This window comes from Argiope bruennichi, chromosome 6 (assembly GCF_947563725.1).
Source record: "Argiope bruennichi chromosome 6, qqArgBrue1.1, whole genome shotgun sequence".
Taxonomy (NCBI): domain Eukaryota; kingdom Metazoa; phylum Arthropoda; class Arachnida; order Araneae; family Araneidae; genus Argiope; species Argiope bruennichi.
In genome coordinates, this window is record NC_079156.1 from 135,028,435 (window position 1) to 135,052,767 (window position 24,333).

General features: G+C 31.6%; 1 protein-coding gene across 1 annotated transcript in view; it reads right to left on the reverse strand.

Moving 5' to 3' along the window:
• Window positions 1-215: 215 nt before the first annotated feature.
• Window positions 216-24,333, reverse strand: part of LOC129971574 (collagen alpha-2(V) chain-like) — a 195,380-nt gene continuing 171,262 nt past the window's right edge. The window contains exons 24-32 of the mRNA XM_056085469.1: window positions 23,564-23,626; window positions 22,432-22,458; window positions 18,783-18,836; window positions 17,872-17,898; window positions 16,530-16,565; window positions 13,674-13,727; window positions 6,921-7,004; window positions 4,921-4,999; window positions 216-2,671 (exon numbers count right to left, since the gene is read on the reverse strand). Of these exons, the coding sequence (XP_055941444.1) occupies window positions 4,958-4,999; window positions 6,921-7,004; window positions 13,674-13,727; window positions 16,530-16,565; window positions 17,872-17,898; window positions 18,783-18,836; window positions 22,432-22,458; window positions 23,564-23,626 (387 nt within the window). The 3' untranslated portion in view covers window positions 216-2,671; window positions 4,921-4,957. The remainder of the gene's footprint in view (window positions 2,672-4,920; window positions 5,000-6,920; window positions 7,005-13,673; window positions 13,728-16,529; window positions 16,566-17,871; window positions 17,899-18,782; window positions 18,837-22,431; window positions 22,459-23,563; window positions 23,627-24,333) is intronic.

Sequence of the window (24,333 nt, forward strand, 5' to 3'; positions counted from 1 at the left end):
AATATATGCCCAATAATGACATCAGGTTTACATTTTGGAAATAAACCTGATGATTCCCTCACTTTAACTAATCCCAACTTTAGTTGTCTGATTTGCCTTATGCAAAAGTAAGAAAAGAATGAAGTCATATTTGAACCAACGAAGTTAAAAGAGTTGTTCCCGCAATTTTTTAAATATGACTGAGCAATTGACATATATATATATATATATATTGCTTTGAAAATAGTAAATTAGATTGCCACTTTCTCCTCTCTTGAAAACATTTATTTACAAATAGTTCACAAAGTTTTTAAAGTATAAACAATAAGGAATTGAAAGAATAGAAGAAATGAGGCAATAAAAAATTAAATGAATAATCATTACCATTTATGCATGTGGTAAAAAAGAGCTTGACACGAATCGGTCCACTTTTTTTTCCCTTCACTATTACGAATTCAATGTAGTGTCAAAGACACAACATATCACAGATATTTTTAATTATCAGGCTTGTTTTATAAAATGGATGTCAATGGATTTGCTTCAGCATGTTTCCAACCATTTCTAAATAAATAAATAAATAATAGATCCTTTGATTTTCTAGATATTTAAACAATAATTTTGGAAAACAAAAGGCAAATCGGAAAACTCGAAGAAGTATATTAATAATATTTTTATTTTTCCTCTGTAAATTATTTTCCCAGTATTTTATAATTGCAACACCGCCCACTTCAAAGCACATATTTTGGATAGTAAAAATAAACATTTTTTAAAAGTAAGAGTTCGAAACTATGACAGAAATTTAAATGTTCTCATGAAATAAAATTTTATAAATTGAAATGAAATAAAATAAATTGAAATGAATTTATAAATTGATATAGAGGTGCGATTTCCAAATATAAACGGACGCTGTTTGACCAGTGGTTTTTACTTTTCTTGTAGGAGACTTCGCATAAGTGGCCAGATAAATAAATGAAATGGCTGAAAAGCAGAGCTGGTGGCTAAGCGAAGCGCGTGGAATAGTTACAACTGATTTTGCCAAGCCATTTCCTAAGTGACATACATGACTTTACATCAGAAATGATTTGATGACGTAGCGGCAGAGCACGTGACCTTCAAACAAAGACGTCATGGCATCTCTTTCTGATCAATGCCGTGGATTAAAAAACGGAGCGAAGATAAAAAGGAAAGGGTGGTATTAGCATTTATAGTTATGTGTAGGGGTAGTCGAGTGACTAGGAGGCCATAAATAATGCAGAATGTGTCTGGAAGAAAATCAATGTTGGAAAGTCACGCCTCTGGGAAACTTCGTTTGCAAATCTTGGTAGGAAATGTCAGCTTTCTTTGAGAATGAGTATCCGTTCTTGCACAGTGATGAGACTGGAAAATTTGTATCTTTTTCCGTTTTCCGCTTGCAGCGATGACAACATCGAACGTATTCCTTGAGCTGAATTATAGACGTGAACAATGTTTTGTCCTTACAATTAACTTAAAAAAAACTTTTTGTTGTCCAGAGTTTCCAATGAATACTCACGAATTATTTATTTTCCTTTAGTAAAAATGATTACGATGCAATCAGGAAATCGATATAATATTCAGTTATAAAAAAATGCAGTCCGATAGAGCTAGGGCATGAAAATTCGATCATTTTTTGCCTAGCAAATTTTTTCTTTTGGTATTCATCTCAAATTGTATGTATTTTCAGGATGCTGTTAAGCTTTCATTTGAGTCTGTTGAAGTCGTTCGAAAATAAGTTTTCAAGGCAGAAAATGATTAATAGCTATGAAAAAAAAAATAATAATAAAAACTAACCTGATACCCATTAAAAAGATAATGTTTTAAAGTTGTAACAATGAAGAAGAAACATATACTAATGATAATTTTTTATTTATTTTAATTTAATTTTATTAAAATTGCTTTCAAATTTCTGAAAAATAAAAAACGTTTTTTTTTTTGTTTTTGTTTCAGCAACAGAATTAAATAAAAAAAACCCTATTTATTTAATTGGACTGCACTCAAATGATGTTTGAAATGCGAAACGGACCCATAGAAGACAAAACTTTTTCAGTCTGTCCGGTACGGTGTTACAATAGCAGAGCACATTCAATGAAACAATAAAAATGTGTTTTTTAATAATACGTGGTAGGATATAACTTGGAAAAAAATTCTTTCTCTCAGCTGAATTCCTCTCGCACTTTTGTGATAAAGATTTCCTGTCGCATCTGGAGATTTTAAATTTCTATTTCTTGATTTCGAGCTTTCTTGAGACTACAAATTATTAAACTGATTTCACATTGATACGAATCACTCAAGCACGCTCTACCACGAAATTTGCAAAAGGGGAACATTCATTTTTTTTTCACTTGATATACAAAACAACATTAACTCCTTGAGTCAGCTATGAGTACATTTTAATTTTTGTTTCCAGGACATAAAGTGCACAGTTTTTTTTTCCTGCTAGTTTTCTATTTCCTCCTCTCCCAGCCTCATTTTTTTATTAAAAAAAATCTTTGTTTGAGGGAATGGGTGTGTGGGAGGGACAGTTCTAATCGACCCATCGACTGGAACAAATTGTCTAACAATTCGAGACGGCTGGTTCGCCATCGTGCCCCAAACCATCGGCTTTTTATATAACAAACGTTTAATCCTAACACACAACAGTGTCCTGCACTGCGACGACTCCTTTAACTTTTATCTGAAAAAAGAGAGAGAGAGAAAAAAAAGATTAAAAAAAGCATTCAAACATTTTAATAAATTTAGATGTACAAATTGATTCAAAGATAAATTTAAAACAGATTCGGAGGTCTTGACCGAAACCTCGTAGCATGATGATGTTTTCGGCTGTAGCAGTTGCATTAATCTATCTTCTCTTTTGGGTCATAGATGACGATACCTGATTAGGTGCGCATCCCATAGTGCACTGCGACTGTTATTAAAATGGTTTTGATGCAGTTCTGTTAGGTGCACTAATGTCTTGTCTTTCGTGTTTTGTGTTTGTTTTGTGTGAAATGTAAACATTAATGAAATGTTCCCGCAAACATACGTCCTCTTCATTCCACTGCACGGACCATAACGATTTTCATTTCACCCCAAGTCTATTTAATTTTTTAAAAAAATTATTCTTAATCAAAGCAGCCATAAAATGTACTTGAAAATAGCAGTTAATGATGTCACAATGCTCGTGTACATGAACACAATCGCTAAAACAACGAAAAAAATTGCTTTAAAATGCAGTAAAAATTATTTGAAGAAGAGTTAGTTAAGAATTATTTGAGCCGAAAAAGATTTGAATGGAAATAAAATTGGTTTCACCGAAAATTTATTATTATTTTTAAAACTTTATAGTTTTAAAAATAATAATAAAACTATAATTTAAAAAAAAATAGGTTGACTGTCTGTCGGTCTGTACTCTCAGAAGCATGTACAGGGGATAACTCAAAAATATGACTTAAATATATCAAATTTGGAAAGTGATTTTAAGATTCACTGTAGTTCTGTGCCAAATTTTGATTTCAATCGATTGGAAAAAACGCATCTAAAACACAAATTCGATTTTCGGATGCGGTGAACGGCTTGCCAGGGATGACTCGTTATCCAAGGACCCTACGATAGATTCAATAAAATTTTCAAATTCAAGCCAAAGTTTAATATTTTGTCATTTTTGTATGTCAATGCCATGCAAAGCATTCTCTAGGATAGCACCTTTATTATAGAGCACGGGAGAAAGTTTTGGGGAGACAAATTCTACTATTTTTATTTTTTCCATAAAATGGTGACCTCTTTCTGAAAAGGCCTCTTTCTCAATCAAAAGTTCGGCCTCTGTACATTATCTCTACTCCATTCAAGGATCATTTCGATAACTGAAACGGCATTTTTATGAAGAAAGCACAATAATTGCCTCGTAAGAATGAGTAATAAAAATCTGACATCTTTATTTTTTAAAATATAACTTACTTCCAGAGAGAAACGAAGAATGGTTAATAGTATCAATTTATTTAGTTTTTCTAAATAAACTGCTTGTCATCCTTCCCTCGGGGAATGATTGCATTGAATAAAGAGATGAATAATACTCGTGCAAAGATGTTTGAGTTTTTTTAGATTATTTTCTCATTCTTTAGCCATCCACTGCTTATGGGCTCGTAACTGTAAACCGTAGCCGCAGCTAGTTCCCCATTATTGATGCTTCTGGCATTTCATCTATGCTGACAGATTGGAATTTATTTTCACTTCTCTTAAACATCCTTTATTTGTAACAATTCATGAAGAGTTTCGTAAAATAGTGTAAGAAGATTGATTTGAGAAAAGAAATAACATGCTCCCAGTTTAATTCGTATTCCTTTACACATATTTTGGAAAAATTTGTTTTATCAAAGGAAAATGAATTTTTTTTTCAATTTAAACTTTTAGAACTGAAATAAAAATGCCATTATTAAGCGAATGTATAATATCTCCAAATATAAGCTCATAAACATTGACTTAAACAAAACATAGCCATCATCCCGATTTTTCTCTTGGAATATTTCGAGACGGAATGACGTATTTGAAATAGCTATCTGAAATTTGAAATAGCTATCTTGTTTCATTAGGAATGATGGAAAAAATGATATTTATTTTCTTATCGGCTATGAATATACTCATTGAAATGGAATGATACATAAAGGAAAAGTATAAATAATGTTTATTCTATTTTTTTAAAACTTTATAATTCAAGTGCTTTAGGGTAGGCAATATTTTTTGTTTTTCCGTCATCAGCAAAACAAATACAGTTCTTGGTTGTCAACTTGTCAGCATCCAACATATAACTGGTCATGAGAAAAACATGAATTTTCTAGGTTCAAAGCAATAAGTTGGCAAAGTTTTATCACAATCGGATGAACGCAAGCATAAAATACGAACAAACAAACATTCATTTTTATATAATAAAAGACGCACTATAATACTCACGTGGCAGTGTTTGACCGAATCCAGATGCGCCGATTAGCTACGCCGCCGGGGGAGGTATTGTGGGAGGGGCTATAACAACCTAAAAATAGTAAATTGCAATGAGTGAGGTCAGTGAAAATATAAAATAACTCACTAGGCATTCACGCTCAGAAAATATTGCTAATTATATGAATTAGTAATAAAGTTAGAACAGCAACAAGAAAGTCTACGTTATACGGATAAAAAATAGTGGCAAACAACAACAAAAAAAAAAAAGCTAGTGAATTAATATGTGCAATAAAGCATGCAATCAAGTGGAAAAAGCAAGTTAAAAATTTGAGAATTAAATCATAAAGGATTAGGTAACATTATTTGCATGGTAATGGGATATTCATTTCCGCCGTTGAGTTATTTTAAAAAATAGCTGCTGCAAATGTAGGTGAGTATTCAGTTATATTTTTTTAAATACCACCTACCAGTCGGAATGAGGATTTTGAAAAAAAATTATTAATAATATTCTGGTATTAATATATTAAATATTTAACAAATTTTTAACTCATTAAATATTTAATTTCGCGTATGAATAATTTACGTGCCATTTAAGATTAAACTTAATGTAAAAAAGTCACGATGCAAATAAAATTTTCAGGCAATAACAATTTTATGAAATGTAATATAAAAATTATCTTCGCTATATTTATTAAACACGAAGCAAATAATTGCAAGCAAAAATAAATCGGTGGAAATGGTTCTTGACGTATAGCCTTTTATAATATCTTTCACAGTAAAAACACTTTGCGAATTGCTTACATCGTAAATTATATTAATTGCTATTTTTGTATATAAATAATTTAGAATCCTAGATCATTAAGCAAGGAAATAAGTGAAATGAAAAATCCTCAATAAATAAACAAAATAATTTTCCTTTCTTTCAACAGAAAAAAAGTTTTTTTTAAAAAAGTTATTATGAGCGCATTTCAGAGCTTCTTAAACTGCAAATCGTGATATCAGACGATTGTACGTTACAGTTTTATTCAGCAGAATGTGTTTTAACCATGATTTTCTATAACAGTGTAATAAAAGCCTTACATTATTTAAATAAAATCGGAATTTTATCATTAACAGGAAATGCTATCTCTCTATTCCGAACCATCAGTTTTCATTCAAAAGGTTAATGCTGGGTTTACACTCGACCAGTTATAAGGCGGCCAATAGGCAGCGCATGCGCAGAAAGGGACTGATTTATGTTAGTTCCAATTTCATAAGATAGATTCAGGTATTCCATGCTTGGCTACAAATTGCCATTTTGGTGTGCCTGAATTTTTCTTTTCCACTGCGCTTCGTATTAAAATGATGAATATTTACACAAAGAGACTCGGTAAAATAAAAATATAGATCAACATACCTAATAAAATGAACACACACACAACCTTGTATCAGAAAGAACAAAGATAAAAAAATGTCGGAATTAATCTATGATAAATTATTAATTTTTTACACTCCAAAAGAATAAAATAAAAAAAAAACGTGAAGTATCTTCCAAATGGTGAAGTATCTTCCGATACAAACAATCTTCATTCGAAAACATAGTTCGCAATAAGTTCTTTGTTTTTGAGAAGATGTTTATTTTAAGCGATAAGATTAGTACAACGAAAACTTTTTGGTCTCAAAAAGCTTTGCATATAGAAAGTTTAAGAAGCTTTGACTTACAAATTTTCTGTTACCCATAGAGTTCGTTCTAAACTCAATAAACCAATATCCGGGCTTGTGAGCATGTATAAAATGATTGCTTCAGAAAACCAAGACTTTATTTTTAATTCATTAGAAGATTACTCTTAAGTAAACAAATGCAAATAAAAATTTTAATCCAGTTTTTTACTGCAGTCGAGTACCATAAGTAATAACTTTTCAAAAGAACTTTCTTGACATTAAAAAATCATTTCTTTTTTACATAATTTCTTGTCATGACAAATGAACTTTTCTACTTCTTAAGAGAAGCACAGAGAGAGAGAGAGAGTTACCCCGCTCGGTGGTCTCCAACCACACCCTGGTAATGGCAGTCCGTCCGGGCCCAGCGGACACGGGGCATCCAGTCCAGGAACGCCCTGAAAAAGACGAAGCCTTAATCCATGCAAGGGCGCACCCATTTCCATGCACCTCAGAGCCCGCTCCTCCGTTGGTCTGGGTTATTAAATTTTTAAATAAAGAGCTCGCGCCATCCATTATCACCATTTCATTGGACAGGTTTCGAATTCTTTTTATACACAATCAACTCTGACGTAGTTTGCTTCATTAATCGAAACACTGGTTTTAGTATGAGGAAGTTTGCGACAATTACATTCTTTGGAATGCATTTAAATAACTGGCACATTTTATAATGATTACCAATTTGTTTTTTCAAACCTTGATAATAAAAGATAATGAAAATTTTAAAACGTTCTGTAATAGATAAGATATTTTACAATTATTTTTGTCATTTAATCTGACGATTAAATGACAAAAACAATTGTCAGATTTCTAATAAAAAAAATCAGGTAAAATGTATTATGTTACAAATATTTTATATTCCTTCATTCAAAAATCAAAACTAAAGCTAGAAGCTTGCATCTATCTTTTTTTACAATATTATAAATAATTTGTATTTCTAAAAGAATTCAAAATTTCATATCGCATAAATATTTAATGCATAAAATATTTAGGAACTTTGTATTCGTCATTTATTATTAAAAAAGCACCATTTCTAATCATTTCACCTAATATTTCCTATTTTAAAAAAGCTTAAATAAGATTTAAAAAAATTTCCGTTTTATAAATGAGTTACGAAACAGTACTGATGACTAAATGTATTTAAGCGTCAGTACGATATTCAGAAATCTAAGGAATGATGCTTAAACACGAAATCAACTCATCTTCATTTAACAACAACATGCGATTCAGAGTAATTTCCTTGTAAAAATAAAAATTTGTTAAAATTAAACGTTAACAAAAAGTTAATGAATGATAGCTGAACTGAATTTAAAAAAAATGAAACTATTTTATAAAATCAAGAAAAAAGTAACGAATTCTGGGGACCATTTAAAATCTACTTCTGACAACACGCAGCGAAAATAGAATTTAAAATGGATGCATTGTCCACTTTCAAGAACCAATAAGACGTTCTTGGATTAAGAGATATCTTGAATTCCAGGATTCATCCATCGTCTTCTCTTCTTCTTGTTTACCGCCGACCACCCCGCCACCACTGAACGAAGCAGTATTGACAAGATTTGAAATCGTTTCCTCTAGGCGCGATCTCCTAGCTACGCGTTCATTTCTAAAATCAATTGTCGCTTTCCTTGAACTCTTTTGGCTATCTAGTGGACCTTGAAAAAGAGGAGACATTATGAACATTCGACCTTAAGGGCCCAATAACGCAACTGCGATTTGATCTACTATCGGCCTAAAGTTGCGTTTGTTTTCACTTATTTTCTTTATTTTATTATTTATATATTTTGCATAGTAAATTGTCAAAATTTAGTCTAAAATTTATTGAATTGATATAGTCATTTTTTAGAAATAAGGCATGCTTGTCAAAAAATTAGACCGATATTACTACACTGGAATGCAAATAAAAGATATGATTACTATTTTATATGATCAAAGAAAGAGTTGATTGCATCGATGCAATATCTGGTAAAAAGAGATCAATGGTGCTTTTTTAAGCAATACTGGGTAGAGCCTAAATAAATCGCCAAACCGCATTTACTAGCAATAAAAGTCGAGTAAAAAGTTACTGAGGTTTTCTTCGTGCATTGTTAGCTCATTACTAGTAGAACCTTAAGGAATCTAAACCAGAATTCTGCCTTGCTATACACTTCAAGCTTGAAAATGTCCTTATCTGAAAGAAATTCTCTTAAAGATATACCTATCCTGTCAAAGCATGAAGAAAAGAAGACTGCGAAATTTACAAAACATGCTTGTGGTGCTTATTTATATTTAGAGATTAGCAATATTAAGTGCAAAATTCTTTGTTAGAGAGAAGTAACTGATTAAAAGGACAAATCTGAACTTTTATAATTAATTTCATATATTTCGATGTTTTTTTTAAAAATTTATTCTTTACTTTTAGACGGCCAGGCATAAAATTATTTTATAAGTACTAAAATTAATTGATACTCATTTGTCATAATTTTAACAATCTAAGTTGAATTTGTAATTTAAAGATCATAATTAAAATTCCTTTGTTTCCCTTAGTTCTGGATTATTTATCCATTAATTTTTTGCCATATTCCTATGGCATAAATAATATTCTGTAGTTTTTTTATTACAAAAATTAAAGGTTAAGTTAAAGTTGTAGATAAAAAAACGCAAATGAGATATGAGAAATCGCTATGCTTAACATAAGGCATGTAAAAACCATGCATAGGGAAAGGTAAGTGATTAAAAAAAAACGAATGAATGTTTTTTGATCTACGGATTCAATGACGACATGCCCCTTATTATTTTAATTGTTTTAACAAGCTCATAAGATTAAAAAAAATATTACAATAATAATTATAAATAAATAAGTATGCTATGGAATGAGACAATTTTACCGACTTGAACAGTTACAGGTACCCCCTCCCCTCATTTAGGGTGGCAAAAAATTATATTCGTTAAATTTAAGGAACGGTGTATATAAATAATTAATAAAGTAAAAATATAAATAACAAGAATTATATTAATTAGTTCCAAGCAGAAGCATACATTAAGTTTGAAAAATAAAGAACAATATCCTTTATCAGTTACAGCTGACACTTCTATCCGTATAGAAAACGAATGATATATTTAACAAATAATTTTATTTCAATTTTTTTTTACAATGATTTAGATATAAATGTGCTCTCATAGCATGGAAATTAAAGCTAAATTGAAAAAAATTCCTCTAGCCCTTTTTTGTTAACATCGAATTATTAGTTTATATACGATATCTGTGTTAGTTATTTATTTTTGATATAAGTTTCTTTTAGCCAAGTTTTATGATTCGTTTAAAAGAGTAATTAATGGGAGAGATTAATTCACGAGTAAAAGCAAAGTTTCGGCATGGTTAAGAAAAACATTCTTAATGACTAGCAGAGAAATAAGGCTGAGCTACATTCCGAATTGGAACTGGTTTTTACCGCTTTTCAGGGAAAGGACAGCTCTTGTTTGTTCAGTCAGACTCTGTAGAATCGATGGAAGTCTTTAGCAGAGTTCACACGAGGCCAACTATTGTGCGCAGTGGAAGGCCACGCCTATCTCAGGAACATCACGCGACCACAATGGGACAATGGCAAATAGATGTCCTGGTGAGACAACCGATTGTCATTGTCCCTGAGATAGGCGTGGCCTTCCACGGCGCGTAATAGTTGGCCTCGTGTGAACTCTGGTTTTCACTAAATTTCATCGGGCTTAACTGCGTTGTTTCTTATTAAAATATCGACATCATACTCTATTTGTATGAGTCAAAGGTACAAGTTAAATACCCTCTTAAATACCTGGTGAAATATACACTGTCCTTCTCTCAGCCTACTAGTGGAGAAAAGGGAATATGGCCATTTTATGAGCGACATATTGATAGGTATGTTCTAAAATTGAAATTTTAAATATTATGCACTCAGATTATTTGGCAGAGTTCGTTACCTCTGCATTTGATCAAATCGAAACACAACTATTATTTTTAGGAAGCTGAATATAAAATATAAAGCAATAACATTTTTTCATTCTTAATATATTAACATGATAATTATACAGCGTATAAAGTCATAGCGTATACAGTACACTCCTGAGTATCCGGCCTAATGTGGTGGAATTACAGGCCGGATAACAAAGTAAGCTGGTATGCCAGAGTTCTATGAATTCATTTCTTTGCCCACCATTACCAAAAGACAAAATTTTTATACCACATTTCACTGTTTTGATACGTATTTTCTCACTTCTTATTGAGTACTAAACACTCCATTTATCTCAAGCCAAGTGGAATGTGAATATAGCAGCAGTCCTTTCAATCATAGAAGCCATTGCCGATATCGTGTCGAGTCAAAATAGAAGACTCTGTACTGGTAGTTTATATACTGCACTGCATGTTTCAGGAATTTATTAGAGAAAAAGTAAGTTAGAAGATATAAACTGTTCACATTTTGGCAGAAATTCTGTAAGGCTTAACTTAAATGCAGGAAAGATAAACAAAACAATAACGTAAATCATAGGTCTAATTTTTAAGAAAATTGACTCAAACTGATTTTATTTTCCACTGATAAATGATTACACAGATATGAAAAGGTAGCCCTAAGATAAGGGTTACGCTAACGGAGTTTATAGTTTTTGAAAAAGTCTTTAATAGATGACAATGAACAACGAGCAGAACACTGCTCTTTTCCAGCCACTACTTGTATTTTGCACACGACACGTAGAAGCATAGTAGCAGACGGCCGTTGCATTGGTAATGTTGCCAATGCAACGCCCTGCCTCCCTCATTTAATTACGATAAAAACTAGGCCGGATAGTACGGAAGCCGGATACTGGGGAGTGTACTGTATATGTAAAATTTCATACAGCCAGAAAGATCCAAATATAGTGTTTATTTAATATGCGGTGCCCAAGTACCACTAGTGCATCGAATTATACCCGTTTAAAATGAATTTATTCAGGGGCGTTAAAAGAGATACAAAAAGGACTTAAGGCACGAAGATCTGGAGTGTTTTTTATGGATTCTTAGTGGACACATTTATGAAACAGAAATTATCTTATTAAATGGTTGAGAAATCAACAAAGGGTTCGATCGAGACACAACGTGTATCTTTTAACCACTGTTCTTTTTTTTTACAGTGTTTCATATTAAATGAGTGACATTTTCTGTGACTGAATTCATTTTGATAGTCTTTTGTGGAGATTTTGATTAAATAACTAATAATACAGATCGATTGACCGTTAATAATACATTTGTGTGTTTTACGAAGATATAATTTGATTTTTTTTTTTTACTTCAACTATGCAGATATTTTAAGAGCGATTTAAAAGTTAAAAAGAAACAATAAAACTGGAGGAATCGTAACAGTAATCTGATCGCAGTTAGTTACTTAAATAAAACTAGAGAGAGACATCATTGCATCGAATTAAACACAAATTCCAAGATTTGAGTTTAAAGTCATGCAAGGTTAATAAAAAGTGGGGTGTTAATACACAAGTTGGGTGGGTTTCACCGAAGGAGCATGCAGTGAGGTGCAAGTGCAAATGGGAAGTAAGTGCGTCAACTCATAAACACAACAGACACAAAACATACACAGTACTACATACACATTAAATACAGTACCAGTACTCCCTAGAATTAAGATCAATAATTTATTATCAATAAGAAAAACTGGAAATAACATGATAAATCGATATTTTATTTAGCATGAAAGTTAATCATAATTTTTGTCCAAACAAGTAGATTGTATCGTTAAAAAATTTGTTTGTAAAATTTGCAATTAAATTGTATTTAAAGATTTTATATTTAACTTACTGATTCGTATTAAAATTAATTGAATATAGTTTATCATTAATCCAATGATGGTGGTTTGATGCACAGCAGGTCTCACATTGGTTTCCAATATTTAAACACGAATGAACGGCATGGCCAACTGGATCCTGGACATTCATTCTCTTTGGCAACATTCGCAATTTTTCTAAAATTTTATGAAAAATGACAAGTCCTCTGATGCTCCTAATTTTACAATGCAAATTTCAGTGTAACTCAATAACCGTGAATTCAATAATCGAATTTAGTAATCGTGAGTTCGATTTCTCAAAATTTTTTCGAAATCATCTGAAAAGGTTTCTGTAAAGTAGTTACTATTATGATTTGTAATTTTTATGTTTGAATTTATAATAATAACTATTTTGTGTTCAGAATTTTTTTTAGAAACTTTTTAATCAGAATGAAGACAAGACATGTTTCTTTAAGTAAAGAACAAGGAAATAAAGTAAAGTAAAAGGGACTAAAGTAAAGAAAAAAGTTTAATTTTAGTATTAAATTATCACGTTTTTTTTATATTTATTGTACAAATTTCCTCCATAACTTAAAATTAAAACTTAAGTTAACTTTAACTTAAAATGTAAGTTAGGCAAAAAAAGTCAATTTTTGCAATAGAATATGGAGTCACAAATGAAGAAGCAGACTTTTTATTAGAAAATTAAGTTAAAGAAGATGATACGACACATAAAGTATTCAACACAGATTTAATGGAATACAAATACACATAAAGCACAACACACAAAAACTTGAAACAGCAATGAATGATACGATAAGGACACTTAGGATGCAGCGTCAGCAACAAATTTTTGGAGTACCTGAAGTCAAAAGATTTTACGTTTCATTAAGAAAAAAAAAAAAAAATTGAAAATTTTTGTTACTGAAAAGATACATTCTTCAAATGTAATTATTTTAACTGAATTTTTATACTTTTGAAAATCTGTCTTCCATTAAGTCTGTGTTGCACACTTCATATTGCATATCTGTTTTTTTCCCACTTAATTCAATACCAATCAGCTAACTTTACCTCCTTTGAGTTTCTGATTCCATGTTCTATTGCAAAAAGGATTTTTTTCCGTAATGCGCCATTTTTTATTTAGGTATGTAAACAACCTTCGGGACATCGTGCCGAATGACTTTTTCATACAATTTATTTTTAGCGTAACATTTAGCACAAAAGTAGGTTTCGCGTAAGGTGAATTGGCTACCACCCCTTCTAGGGAGTACCGGAATAATAGAAGAAAAGTGCAAAGGATGTGCGCACCTGATCGCCTTTGTCTCCCTTCTCACCCCTCTTTCCAAGTTTTCCTCGGGGCCCCTGAAATGAGGCAGATCACACTCAGAACTCTCAACTCGAACTACCTACGGACTACGCACTACTGGATTGCATTCGATACGGTTTCATTTTAGAATCCGCAGTTTCTTAACGAGAATATCGACTCTAAGTGATACGAGGTGGTATCAAGAAGTTTCGAGATTAGATCTGTAACTCGCCAATAATTGGCAAACAACAAATACGCTTGCACAATCAGTAAGAATCACAGATTCAAAAATCAATATGCCAAAAGACATCTTGTTGTGAACATCAGTAGCTGGCTGGTTTGTCTTTTTCTCAGCGTTTGCGTTATCACTACTACGATTCAAATTTAAACAAAGAACAAATGCGAAAAAGCCTACACCAAAGAGCTGAACTTGTTGCGATGCAGTAGGTCTACGACGATATTGTAATGGACTGTGCGAGTTCTTTTGAGTGACATGGTGCTCCAAGAACTGAGGAATCAAAAGCGAATCGCAGAGAATGCTTTATATACTTTGAAATGTAGCTTCCAGGGTATATTTCACAAGTGGTAAGAATGTATTGTGTGTATAAGCAGATTGCAGTGATTACTTTGAAAAAAACAATGTGTCCATGTAGATGAATAAAGCAGTATCTTGACAATATAGGCAGTCTCGAAACTTTTTGATACACTTCGTACTCTTATTTATATGCTCACCAAGGAATAGTTTAGAACGATTTCTCTTATATAGATGCTTGATTGTTTTCAAAAAATTTAAATTCCATTTAATTAAACGTTTATGTAACTCTGAAAGATATATACACTATCTACAAATAAGTAATTGGACAATTGTGATCAAAGAGATAAACACAATTTATTCGTATTAAGCAGTTGGCAGAGCTTGAGGCAATTACAGCCTTAACCACCAGGAAAATGATTTCCACAAGTATTTGGATGGTTGACAGTTATATTTTCTTCCACTCGGCTTGGATCAGTTTTGGACGATTGCTGCATCCCTTAATTTAGCGATCCAACTCGTCCCAGAGTTTTCTATAGCATTCGAGTTTGGACTCTGGCAAGCCAGTCCAGTCGATTTACCCCATCGTCATCCTACTAATCCAAGATGGACCTCGCAACATGACAAATAGTCATTCTGGAAATTACAATGATCCAACCCGTAAAATTACCACAGCGTAGGAAGCACATTGTTGTCTAGAATAGAGGAATAGGAGTCGGCGTTGAGCTTACATAATGACCCTGTGATCCCTGTTTACTGGTATGGCACCCTGTTTACTGGTCCTGTATGGACTGGCACCTGTGATCCCAATTTATGCTAATGCATAAATTGGGATCACAGGTGCCAGTCCATACCATGAGAAACTCCCCCAGATCATGATTCCACCTCTGCCAAACTTTACTTTAGATATTATGCATTCTATCAAAAAGGTTCTCTATGCATATGCTAAACCCAGAACTTTGCCATCCAACTGGTAGAGATTGAACTTTGATTCATCGGTCCAGAGAACCTGTTTCTACTCATCTACGGTCCAATTTCGACGTGACTTGCACCACTTTAACCGAGCAGCGCGATTAGATTTTGTAATCAAAGACTTTTGGGCGGTATCATGGCCATGGAATCTAAGCAAATGTGCTTCCTTGCGGATAATTTTTATCGAAACAACAGTCCCGTATGCTTATTGTAGCTCCTGGAGTATGTGGGCCATCAGTTTAGTGCGGTTTTTCCGAATTTCTTGGGACACCATTCGTCTGTCACCATCTCTTAGTTTCGTGGTTCTGCCGAGTCGAAGCACCTTCCGAGTATCATCACTCTCCTTCCACTTCTTAATCACAAAATCCACTGTCGATTTTGGAATGTATAACTCACTCACCTTAATTTAATTTCTATGATATCCGATAACTTCGTTTTTCTCGAAGTGAGACAGCTCTAAATTTCGTGACTAATGCAATTGCTGTCTCTTACACGATATTTAAGTACAGAAGGCGTAACGTAGATCAGGACAGCAAATATTCTCATTTGCATGGGTGTCTAAATACTTATTGGTAGATAGTGTACTTAACTATGAATATTAATATTAGCATCATCTTAAAACGGATTTATATATAAGCTTTGTTAGTATGCATATATGCTTTTGAAAAAGAATAATCTTCTCTAAATCTTAATTAATTTTACAAATATAACAAATATTAAATAAATCAATAGCGAAATTTGACATAATTAATTATTTTTATTTTTATCTCAATTTAACGAATTATTAATGAATTCGTTTGAATTTCTGAGATTTTTTTTATCAAATCATTGTTGTTTTTGAAATGGTTTTACTTGCTAGAAATGTTTCAAAATTTACATTTTCGAGTAAATTTTGACAGAATGTTTCTTTCAATCTAAAACATTTTAAACTAATCTACTTAACTTCATTTTAATCTAAACCGACAAAATTTAGTTGATTCAAAAAGAAAAAATAAGAAATTAATTTGTAATAACGGAATCTTAGTTTGTAAACTGAATTTTACTTTTCTTTGGATTCCGCTTTTTTGCTTCATTAATATTTACAAGATTTTTTGATTGCATCATTGTTTTCAAAAATTAGTCCCTTGGTTATAAGCTGGAAAACAAGACACAGAAAGTGTTAGTGCATCCATTCATGCAGTGTAATAAGTGCAAACAGTCATCCAAACACAAAATAATGAATGCATGCCATTAAAACATTGCAAAGTCAGATAAGACATTGACACTGCTTCTTTCTGAATGTGAGACTTTGTAAAAATGGCAAATTTTAAAGCAATTTCGAGATGATAGTAAATAAAAATGTTTTTTAACTCACAGGAGGTCCTAGTTCACCTTTGTCTCCTTTGGGACCCTGCATGAAAATGAATGCAATTAGTGACAGATCAATCAGATTCATATTAATGAGGTATCATTCATTTAGAATAAGCAAAGCGGAATGATATAACCAGAGTAAATTACATCGCATTTGATTCAACTATATTACATTTGATTACTATATTAATAACCAGAGCTATATTACATCTCATTTGATTCATTTAATAATAAATAATTAAAGTATTTACTTTCACTTAAAGTTATCACTTTTTTTACGTTGAATACGAAAGCTTTTTAGTTAAGAAATTGGAATTAAATAATAGGTATTTTTTTCTAAGAAATGAAAAAAAATTTAAAGTTTTAATTATTTCTTTCAAGAAATAATGAAATGAATAATACTTGTAAAAATTAATTCTTTAAATTATTTCTTTACGAGCATTGGATATTTCTACATAAAAAAAAGCGCAAAGTAGAAGCACATTTATATTCAGAACAAATTTTCATATTTATATTCAAAACAAATGAAGGAACTGGAATAAAATTTTCCGTCCATTATTCTGTTTCATTCTCAATGTCCACACGAAAAATGTATTCTGGCATAAAAATTGAGATAAAATCTTAACTTGAAGGTTGATATTCAGCCCTTTTCACTAAATAACGATGACATAGAATCGCTTGAAACGGTCGTACAATGAATGACGACAAGTAAAAAAGCACACAAAAGTATTTTTAAAGGGTCAGTTTTTTTTTAACTCTAAAAAGTAGAATTCTTCGAAAAATAATGTGATTTCAGTTTGAGAATTTTTAACAGATATTTATTTCTATATAATATATACTTTAGTGCAAATGCAAAATTTGCTAAAAACAGTTTTAAAAAATTTGTATTTGATTTCATTTATTTATTTGAAGTTCAAAGGCTCATTTTACACGCGTTTTTAATAGTTAACACTTCTTTAAACAGTTTCTTTTATGTCAATAGCGTTTTATTTCAATGCTAGAAACGTCACTAAGCTACTTTTTTTGTCCTTCTCTTACTCGGTAAGATACTCGCTGCGTGATATGATAGCCTATTTTGAATAACCAGCCCACAATTTAAAGCAATAATATGCTAGTTTGTATATATCCCGAGTTTTGTTGCTTTTTATGACAACTCGATAAAATTAAAAATAAAAATAAAATGTTTATGAGCTGTACTTTAATTTGAAGTTTTATGCCAAACTTTTATTATTACCTCCCTACGTTTCGAGATCAAAGGATTTAGCTCATCTTATATCACATTTTAGAAAACTCTAAACAAAAAATTGTCACTATAGTAGAGTAAGAAATAACAGAAATCGATTTACCGGCAAACCAGGAATTCCGTCTGTCCCCTAACATAAGAAAAATAAAAGAAAACAAATAAAGAAAACTGAGAAAAAAATTCGAAACACAATAAAAAAATCCTTAAAGTAAATAATATAATCGATTTTTTATGGTAAAAATAGTAATAATAATAAATAAACAAACTGAAAAATTCTCTTCTCTCGCGAGCCTTATAAAATAAATAATAATTAAAGAACGAATTATAAATAATAGTTTCAGTAGTTCTAAAATTAAGTAGAAGCAATCATTTCTACAATTCGATAATGAGATTTTTCTTGAACGAATTTATATATATTTAAACTCATGCTGTTTAAACAATGGTAAGTGACATAGTGCTTTTTGCATCAATCTAATGTAAGGAGAACTTAACGAGGGAAAATATCACAGCTTCATGCTCTTATCATATTTTTTAGTGTATTTTGATTTTCCCAAATGTATCAGTATAAGGTAGAGAGCTATAATAAACGGCAAATGAATGAAGGCCGGGATAACTTGGTTGGTAGGGCGTTGCATTCGTATTCATTAAGTCGTGAGCTCGAACCCCGTCGGCCGAAGACCCGCCGTGTTGTGCATGGCGGCGAGTGCCCGCATGAATCTGTTGTAGGCACAAAGTCTTCCAAGTCGGTACAACATCACTGGGAGTACTGGATCAGAAGTGATTCAAGTCTAACGAATGAAGTCGGCTCTTTGAAAAGGGCTACGTTGCTTAAGTACTCAATAAGTATTCTTTACTCTAGACGGCGCTACTGAAGCAAGAAACGCTAAAACTCAGTTTAAAAATACTATGCGAATAAAAAATTTTATTCGTAAAATACGGAAAAATATAATTTCGATTTTATGCTCTTCGCAAATAATAATGAAATATAACTTAAAAGGGAGTATTTGTGCTTACCGGAAGTCCAGGTTCTCCCTTCTCTCCTTTATTTCCAGGCTCGCCTCTTTCGCCCTGTAAAATACGTCATTTAATTCTTTGTAGAATATAAATAGCCTGCATAACATTTATGTAACAAATGATGAGCATCAACAACCTTCCGGTAGGGACACTCATTTTTTTTAATCTCATAAATTTTAGATGACGATGCGGTGCTTGAGAACTAAATGGTTTTATTGATAGTTTATAAATAATATTATTTAATAAACTATCGTTAACCAATAAAACAGTATAGTATCGTTTCTGAATATGAAATCTACAAAAACTAATCATTCAATTGAAAAATTCTGTCTGTTTATTGACATTTTAATATGTATTAATCAGAAATGAATAAATGTTCTAATATTAGAAAAAGGTTTGATAATCATTCAATATATCAGCCACTATATTGCAGAAAACATATTTCCTGCATCAACCAGATTGATATTTCATTTCTGACAGCTATTTGTAAATAGAATGACCGAATAAAAACTTTATGACCTGAAAATCATTCATGAACAGCTGTGTTTGCAGTCAGAAAACGTGATGAAAGAAAAAGTTTTTTTTTTTTTATATTTATGCACATCTTTACTGATTAAACAAATGATAAATTATAGACTTAATGCATTGCACGATGATATAATATTTACATTACGGTAGATGACTTCGGACGATCTTTGGTTCATGCCGATGAAAAGCGTTCGGTATTTCAGGCTTTTTTTGGTATTTTCGGTCATTGGCAGCCTTACTGCGAAAATAATTTGAAATAAAAAATATGATGATAACGGACTCTTATGAATGAATGTTTGCCAACGAGAAAACACATATGAAGCGCACTCTTCATTTAAATCTCTTAATAAGTTTTTATTCTATCCTTTACTTACGATGCTATATAATCTATGATAATATCCATTTGAGAAATGTCACCATAAAGAAAATTCCCTAAAATTTTAATTTTAAATAATGCAAAATTTAAAGACAAAAAATAAATAAATAAAAGGATGTGTGTAAAATAAATATTAGTGCAATATGGAATGTATATACATATTGCACAATATGTATATACATGACACAATATTTTTGCACAATACATTGTGCAATAATGATATTTCTGCAATATGGATATTTTGCAACATAGATATGAATTGCAATTGATATTTGTGCAATATGGATATTTTGAAATATGGATATGGATTTTGAAATAAAGATTGCAATTGATATTTGTGCAATATGGATATTTGCACAGATTATTTGTGCAATATGGTGGGAATATAAATGAACGTCTTTCGACTATGGCATCACATAAAATTAATAATTTTTTAAATAATTTACTGACCGGAATGGATTGCTATCACTGCCTGTTTCGTGAAACATTTTCCTTTAACTAAACGAAACTTTTAAGAATTCATTTAATTTTTAACCAATTTTATGATATTTATACTTAAGGGTCATTATTTATAAATGAGCTTCAATGCTTTCTCCTGTCAGTCAATGAGTGTTTTTGAAATTTCCCTTATCTGTCACTAAATGAATCAAATACTGCAAAATAGGAACTTTTTACTAAATAGAACAAATGCAGATAATATATACAAATAAATGCCAATCCATATATGCATTACTATTCGTCAAAAGCTCATCGGTATCAAAGCTTATTTGTATCAAACTAAAAAAGGATAGCTAATGAAAATACATTCCAGCCTGTAGTTTAAAAAATAAAATAAAAATAGAACAGCTGCAATGCAAGTTTCTGGGCTAAATTATTATTTTATTTATCTATTTTTTTTTGCAAGTATGAGAAAAAACAATGAAAGGGCTTTCTTTTGTCGTTTTAAGGATAAAACCATTTTTTATAAACTTCGGCGTTTTCCTCTTTAAAATAAAATTTTAATTAGATAAATCTTTAATTTTAGAACCCCCTAACTGGGATTTTTGAAGGAAGTGCACATTTGGCGAATGGTGCAATAAGCCGATGAACTTGATCGCAGTCTCCAAAAATATGTTCTGGATGCGCGGAAGAGCTGTTGCGCGTCTTGAATTTCCTCACGTGATTAATTTAATCACGTGAGGAAACGTGAGAAGAACGTGACGTCTCGTTCTTCTCACGTTAGAAGAACGAGATGTGTTGCTTCCACAAGCTTCATTTTAAGTATGACGTTCTACTGTGAAGCTGGTAAAGCTATACGGAACGACCCTCAATATCTTTAGTCGGTCGATGCTTCTTAAAACAACATATATCCTGTTCTGGCCACAATTGATTTTTATACGATTGGATTATCTAGACTTTCTTAAAGATGTGAGAAAGCTTTATTGTTTTTCTTGTTATTTCAAAGTCATCTGTCGTATAGTATTGGACATGTGAATGCAAAATTCATTCATTTTAATAAACCGTATTTGATCCGAGATATCAAATATTTACCGTTTATAATCTAACTTTTGGTCATCAATATAATCCTTATGATGAGAGACTACATCTAAAAGCGAACTTTTCTCTTCGATTCATCGTTTGTTAAAGGAAAAAATGATGGGTAATCCACACAACTTTATAATTGCAAAACACTAAGGATGACTAAAAGAATAGCCTCAACTACAAAACCAACATGAGAGGAAGATCTTGATGCATTTAGGAAGCGTCACCGTGAATGAGATTTAGATTAAGATTAACGCAGAGAGTTCCCGCTTTGATTCATTGGACTAGTGTAGAGGATGGTTCTGACACCACGGGAAAAACTGTGAGGAGATGATTGTTTATTTTTTGTATAGGACAGTAAGGGCGGAAATAATGAGTTGTGGCAGGAGCACAAGAAACAGACAACAACAACAAAAAAAAAAGATATATAAATTATTACCTGACAGCATGATTTATAGTAATGCTTACAGTATTTACTCAGAATTACATCTTAAAACCACGGTAGCTAGGTGGTAAGGTCTCGGTGTTAGAACCGGAGGGTTTCAGATTCGATTACACTGAAAAAAATCTTCATGTAAGCGGGTCTGGAAGTTTTGCGAGGGGGGTGGGGTGACAGCACTGGTGTCGTCCTCGTCATCTGATTGCGGCTCAAAATGACGAGGTTCATTCCAGAATAGCCCTAGTTTGCTTAAAAACGTGACGTTAATATAACTAAACTAAACAGAATTGCATCTTGCAATCCTGTTGAGGGTTATTGTTGTTTTAAAGCACCAATGAAGGTTCTACGCTTCATAAAAGTAGTTTTATAAAATTAGCCGACATCTATAAAATTGGACAAGTGTTCTTTTATTAGCGCTTTCATGCATAGATCATTGTTGCAGGATTGAATTCTGAGTAATTAGCGCAAGCATTCTTTTGGAAAAAAAGTCCTCAAAATCGTATAGTATGACACCAATTAAGGTTGCGTTTTATGTCTGTTTCTTGCCCACTAATTCACTCATATATAAAACTCATCGGTTTACTCATCTCTAATTGTGGGCCGTATCTATCTGGAAAGTGTTCCCATGATTTTAGAATCACCCTGCATTTTGAATAACAGTATTACAATTCTTAATTTCTCTTTATTTTATCCAGAAAATTACAAAAAGTATTTCCCCCTGAAAGTTACAAAATTATTGTTTTTATGGAAGTCCAACGAAAAATATTTGAAAAATGCCTACTTGCCTTCATTCCATCTAATCCGGGGGGTCCCTGTAATAAAAGGAAGATAATGTCAGAAAAAAAAACGAAACACACACGGAAATTGATTAAAGTGGATACAACAGCATTGCGAGAAGTTTTAATATATTGCTCTAATTGGGCGATAAGTGTTTAAAAACATGTTAGTGTTGTGTTTGTTGTGAGTGTTGGAAGACGGCTGTTAGTAAGACTTCTTCAGCTACAGAGGGTTAGTAAACCTGTAAAATAAAACACAAAATAAAAGTAAACAAAAAGAATAATAAACAGGCAAACTAAAAAAGTAAACGTGAAGAAATTTCTTAATGGACTTATATTTTTATTTATAGATTGCAAATAAAGTATGAAAAGAAAATTAATTGGTATAAATTGAAATTGATAAAGAAATGAAAAAAAATTATGCTGTTTAAGACAAGATAACTCAATTTTCCTCCATTATGGCACGACTTCTGTTAAGTGCATTAATAGAGTTAACAGAATTATTTCGGCATTTGGACCTTATGCGATTGTTTCCCGAATTATATATAATTTTACAATTTATAATTAATCCAGAATTATATATAAGAACCACATTCCAAATTTAATTTGTTTAACATGTTCTGCTTTTGTGTTATCAGGTTTAAAAATTTACAAATAAACAGAGCAGCAGAGTTACTGTTTGGATAGATTTGATTAATTCAGAGTTACTGTTTTGGTAATGAAATCACATTCTAAATTTTATAATTTCGGTCGCCTGAGTAATCGTGTTTTATGCAAATATAGGCCTTTGTGGAAGGATTTGGGTCCAAATTTGGCAGAAATATATAATTTTGGTCTTAAGAGCACGCAACCGAATTCTCTTTTTCTAGCTTATTTCACTTCGGAGATATTGTGAGCGTGTAATTTCAAAATTTGCATTTTTAAATTACATAATACATTTTTCAGATTCTTCGTTATCTGAATTAATTTTGTCAACATCTGTTGGTTGAAATTTTTGGAAATTGCAGTCTTTCTCTTTGTTATGTTTTATATACGAAAAATTAAAAAAGCTCAAAATTATACGAGTTTTTTTTGAACCAAAGCTGTTTAAGAATATCCTCTGCTTTACATGCCACGAAATTAACTAATGAGGAACACCAACCATAACGCCATTTTTCCCGTCCGCTCCAGGTGGGCCTGGATCCCCTCGAACACCAACAGGACCCTGCAATGAAATTTCCGTTGAAATTTTTATTAATAAACATTTTGGTTCATATAAAACAAATAAATTTAACCTCTTTGCTTTTAGCGTCACTTATATATAACATCTTGATGAAGCATACTTGACGGTCAGATATTTTGACTTGATATATTGACTTGAAGTCAGATATTTTCTTACCTAAGCCTGGCATCACAAATACACGACGGGCAATCATTGTCAATTTAATAACAATCATTTGTACCAAACCTTGTAATACACAGATTTATTATATTGTAAAAGGATGCAATTTATTAAATTAAATTTGAATATTAATTTAAATTTTCAGGTGCATTATATTCCTGAAAAAAAAAAAAAAAAAAAAAAAACAGAACAAAATGAGTTAGATATGAATCAGAGATTCAATGATTTAAACAAGAGTTTCTATGCGCTTCTGTGGAAAAATTAGTTAAGCAAAGTAGAAATGTTTAGGCAAATTGAAATGTATTGAATGCAGAGAAAGAAAATAAAATGTATATAATCATTATGAAAGAAGTTTATGTTTTGTTTTTCCTTTCCAAATTAATTCACGTCTTTGATGATTGGTATGATATTTAAATAATGAAATGAGTGAATTTTGGTGGGATTTTTTTTGGGGTTGGGGTCCTGGTCGAGAATGAGGAAAGTTTTAGAACAGAAGACGGAAAGATAATTCAAATTAAGCTCATTCCCAT